This window comes from Glycine soja, chromosome 4 (assembly GCF_004193775.1).
Source record: "Glycine soja cultivar W05 chromosome 4, ASM419377v2, whole genome shotgun sequence".
Lineage (NCBI taxonomy): Eukaryota > Viridiplantae > Streptophyta > Magnoliopsida > Fabales > Fabaceae > Glycine > Glycine soja.
This window is the reverse complement of record NC_041005.1, coordinates 10,956,333-10,960,482: the sequence shown is the minus strand read 5'-3', so window position 1 is coordinate 10,960,482 and position 4,150 is coordinate 10,956,333. Positions and strand designations below refer to the sequence as shown.

The 4,150-nt window shown below is 42.3% G+C and overlaps 1 protein-coding gene across 1 annotated transcript; it reads right to left on the bottom strand.

The window, feature by feature from the left end:
• Positions 1–362: 362 nt before the first annotated feature.
• On the bottom strand, positions 363–3,702 carry LOC114410547. The gene is made up of 3 exons (XM_028374533.1): positions 3,391–3,702; positions 2,572–3,273; positions 363–446 (listed from the first exon to the last, which is right to left on the bottom strand). The coding sequence occupies exons 1-3, from the start codon at positions 3,700–3,702 to the stop codon at positions 363–365; spliced, it is 1,098 nt and encodes a 365-aa protein (XP_028230334.1).
• Between the last annotated feature and the right edge of the window lie 448 nt (positions 3,703–4,150).

Sequence of the window (4,150 nt, the reverse complement as noted above, 5' to 3'; positions counted from 1 at the left end):
CTAGCAGCCAGCTCCTGAGGGTCTATGCGAGTTCGGCAGAAGAGTGAGTATGATGTGTACTGCTCCTCTAGCTCCAGGATGAGGGGCGTCTCTAGGAATGTATTCAGTGAGTCCCCATCAAACTTTATCAGTTTCCCTCTGACTCGAACCTGTTTTGGAGATTTGTCTTCAGGGTCATACAGGTTCGAGTAGAACTCCTTGATCAGTGCCACATCAATGGGCCCGTCCATATGTTGGGTCAAGGCCTTGTGCCAGTTTCTTCTTATCAGCTCTCGTCGAAATTCATCATACTCTATCACAAAAAGATTAACATTCCTCTCTGGAAGGATGTTCCTGGTGTGAATGTTTTGAGAATATCGCTCCTAAGCGACCTCAAAAACAAAATGGGTGGTGTTATATGGTTCCCGGGGTCGGGAGGCTATGGCTTTCCTCTTCCTGGAGGTCATCTGCATAAAAAATAAGCACAATAATCATATTAGACATGCTTTTATTTTAACTGAAAGCAGAAAAATAAAACTAAAAAATAGACTGGGCGCTTAGCGAGACTGGCTCGCTTAGCGTGCCTTATAAAAATAACAGTACTCCCTTAGTGCGCAAGGTGCGTTTAGCGCAACAACGCAAAAACATAGACTCTGGCTAAGTGAGACACACTCGCTTAGCTGAAATAGCACAATGGCTAAGCTTGCATGGCTCACTAAGCCTTATTCTATGACAGAGAGCTAATTGTGCTTAGCGAGACTCACTCGCTTAGCGCGACACACTAAACAGGCTTAGCGCCATCAGGCGCTTAGCCCAAATTGACTACTGGAACTTAATTGGCTTAGCGAGCAAGCTCGCTAAGCCCAATTCCAAAATAGAGAAGAAATAGCACTTAGCGAGACTTACTCGCTTAACGCATGAACAAAAACTCAGAAAACTAAATTGCTTTCGGCTTAGCGAGACTGACTTCCTTAGCCCAGGCTTATTCACTAAAAGAGGTTGGGTGGCTTAGCGAGACTAACTCGCTTAGCCACCAATAGAAGACAAAAAGCCTTTTAGACTGTGACTCAAGCAACACAACTCGCTAAGCGTGGCATGTCAGCATAGCGAGTTCATATGATACTTAAACAAAACTTGAAATTTAAGCTCTCACTAAGCCCAAGGTACAATGGCTTAGCGAGTTCATACAAACATTCATATATTCAAACAAAATTCATGAACACACTTAGCAGGACAGGGCCGGCTTAGCGAGTTCATCCGAAAACCCTGAAATTCAACAAAAATTGATGAACTCGCTTAGCGCAAATGCGTGCTTAGCGAGCACATCGAAATTTCCAGAAACTTGGGACTTTTGAGCCCTTAACCATAGGCCCCTATCAGGTCTCAAAACCTAATCAAATCCACACAAAAGAACATACATTGCATGCAGAATTAAACCCCTAACAACATAGCATCTAATAACTAACCTAATAGCAACATTACAAATCACAAATTTAAAGCTTTAAAACAGTAAACAAGTCTTCTACCCTAAGGTTCATAAACAAAATTAAAGTGTAGAGTTAAGAAAACTTACTTGGATTGCAGAGAAAATGAGCAAGAGGAAAGCACGAGATACAAATGGCACAACTGAAAGCACAATGCAAATGCGAGTGCACAGTGAGTGAAGAATGTGTATGTAAATGCACAAAAGTAATTGCTTAAGGCAGTTAAACCTTATTTTTGATAGTTTCGACTGCCTCGCTTAGCGCGGGTGACTCGCTAAGCGAACACTCAATTACTTTTGAATTTTCAGAATTCAAACTCATGCGCTTAGCGGGCAAACTTGCTCAGCCCGATTCAAATATTAGAAAACCAGAGAAGGATTTGGGCTTAGCGCGAAGGTTATGCGCTCAATGAGTTCTGCAACTCTCGCTTAGTGGGCCATGGGCCAACTTAGTGAATAAAATACTTCTTGATGCAACAGTGGGGCTCGCTTAGCGAGAGACTCTCGCTTAGTGCAATTCCAAACCCGAAAGGGATTTGGGCTTAGCGGGCTGACCCGCTGGGCCTAATTCTCATGAATGGTCTAACAGAGAGGAAATTGCGCTTAGCGCACACAGGCGCTTAGCGAGATGCAGCTGTGCGCTTAGCAAGATGACTCGCTTAGCCCAATTCCAACAGATAAAATTCTAGAGAAGTTTTTTGGGCTTAGCGCATAAGGCTCGCTCAGCGAGGCCCTTTTAGCCAATGAGTAGGGGTTGACGCGCTTAGCACGAGTAGTGACTCGCTCAGTGCATGAACAAAGATTCACTTAGCGCACAGGGCGTGCTGAGTAAGTAGATGGCTGAAAAATTTTCTAAGTTCATTTTCCATCCACAACTTCAAAGAAGCTTAATCAACCCCATATCAAAATGCAAAATATGATGATCATTCATGCAAGCAATCACAAACAAGTAATCCTAACTATATGCAGTGAACATGAAATTAAAAAGAGCTGGGTTGCCTCCCATTAAGCGCTCGTTTAATGTCATTAGCTTGACGCACCTTACTTCATGGATCTGGATCAAATTTGGTTCCAACCTTCAGAACCATCTGCTTTCATCCTTCATTTACCTCTGAACAGACATTCTGGCTGAGCAAATGCTTGTCTTCATCAAACAAATCAAATCTAATATTCTGATAAGCTATCCCCATTTCCAGCTTTTTCTTTCCCATGTCTACCACGCAACTAGCGGTTAACATGAAGGGACGACCAAAGATCAAGGGGATCTCAGTATCCTCTTCAATGTCCATGACTACAAAATCAGCAGGGAAAGTGAAATTCTTCACTCTGACCAAAACATCTTCAATTACTCCATAGGGTCTAGTAATAGAATGATCTACTAGTTGTAGTGTCATCTTTGTTGGCATAATTTCCAACTCTCCTATCCTCCTACACATGGAGAGTGGCATCAAGTTAATGCTGGCTCCCAAATCAATAAGAGCTTTACCAACAGACACAGAACCAATAGAGCCAGGAATTGTGACACTCCCAGGATCTTTGTGCTTCGGTGGAAGGATTCTTTGAATCACCGCGCTGCAATTTCCTTCCACAACAATATTTTCACTGTGAATGTACTTGCTCTTCTTGGTTAACAGATCTTTCAAAAACTTTGAGTAGAGTGGCATCTGCTGCAGGGCTTCTCCAAAAGGAATTGTTATCTCCAATTTCTTGAAGATGTCAAGGAACCGAGCTAATTGTCGCTCCTTGTCTTTCTTTGAGGGTACCAAAGGATATGGCACCTCTTTCCCTGTACATGGAACTGCCTCCTTCTTCTTCTCATGTGCAAGCTCACTCTTTGTCTTCCTTACTCCCTCTTTCTCTCTATTTTTCTCATTTTTTTCATTTTTTTCCTTTTCTTTTTATTTTTGTTTTTCTTCCTTCTCTTCTACATTTATTTCCTTCTCATTCTCAGTTATTGACTTCTCCTTCATCTGGGTTCCTTCTGTCTCCTTCTCATCTTCTTCTCCTTCAACAACTAGTTCTTGGTTGTCATCAACTATCCTCTCCTCATCCTCCATCATGATGGCCTTCCTACCTCTGGTCATCACAACTTTGCACTCTTCTTTCAGATTCTTCTTAGTGTTTTCCCCAAAAGTGCTAGAAGAGTTTTCTGCTAACTGTTTGGCCAACTGCCCTACTTGGATTTCTAGGTTTTTGATTGCAAACTCCGTGCTCTTTTGGTTGGAAATTGTGGCCTGCATAAACTAAGCAAGGTTCTCCTCCAGCATAGTGGCTATGTCGTATAGGCTAGGCCCTTGTTGCTGAGGCCTATTAGATGGTCCACCTTGGTCCTTGTTGAATTGATTTCCTGGATGAGACCTCCATTGCCCTTGTTGTTGGTTATAATTCGAACCATGCTGAAAACCTAAATATCCACCTGCATTAAAATTGGGTCTGGGCTGATTCCCCATGTAATTTACCTCTTGAGGTGTGTCATTTATGGTAATATAGCATCCAGATTCATGGGCTCCCCCATAAATGTTGCAACCTCCAACTTGCAAAACAGTTGAATGTGAAGGTTGATTAACATGAAATTGATTTGGCAACTTACTTAATGTTTCAGTTAATGTCTCAAGCTGCTTGGATAGCAACTTGTTTTGTTCCAATAATGCATCCTGAGATTAGAGCTTCAGCATGATTCTTTTGGTG

What these genes read in the sequence shown, in the direction of transcription:
- LOC114410547 (XM_028374533.1), bottom strand. Translation starts at nt 3,702, where the DNA reads ATGCAGGCCACAATTTCCAACCAAAAGAGCACGGAGTTTGCAATCAAA. An exon ending in AGAATGAGAAGGAAATAAAT is followed by an intron (nt 3,274 to 3,390) that starts GTAGAAGAGAAG and finishes GCACATGAGAAG; the next exon opens with AAGAAGGAGGCAGTTCCATG. An exon ending in GCCAGAATGTCTGTTCAGAG is followed by an intron (nt 447 to 2,571) that starts GTAAATGAAGGA and finishes TTTTTTATGCAG; the next exon opens with ATGACCTCCAGGAAGAGGAA.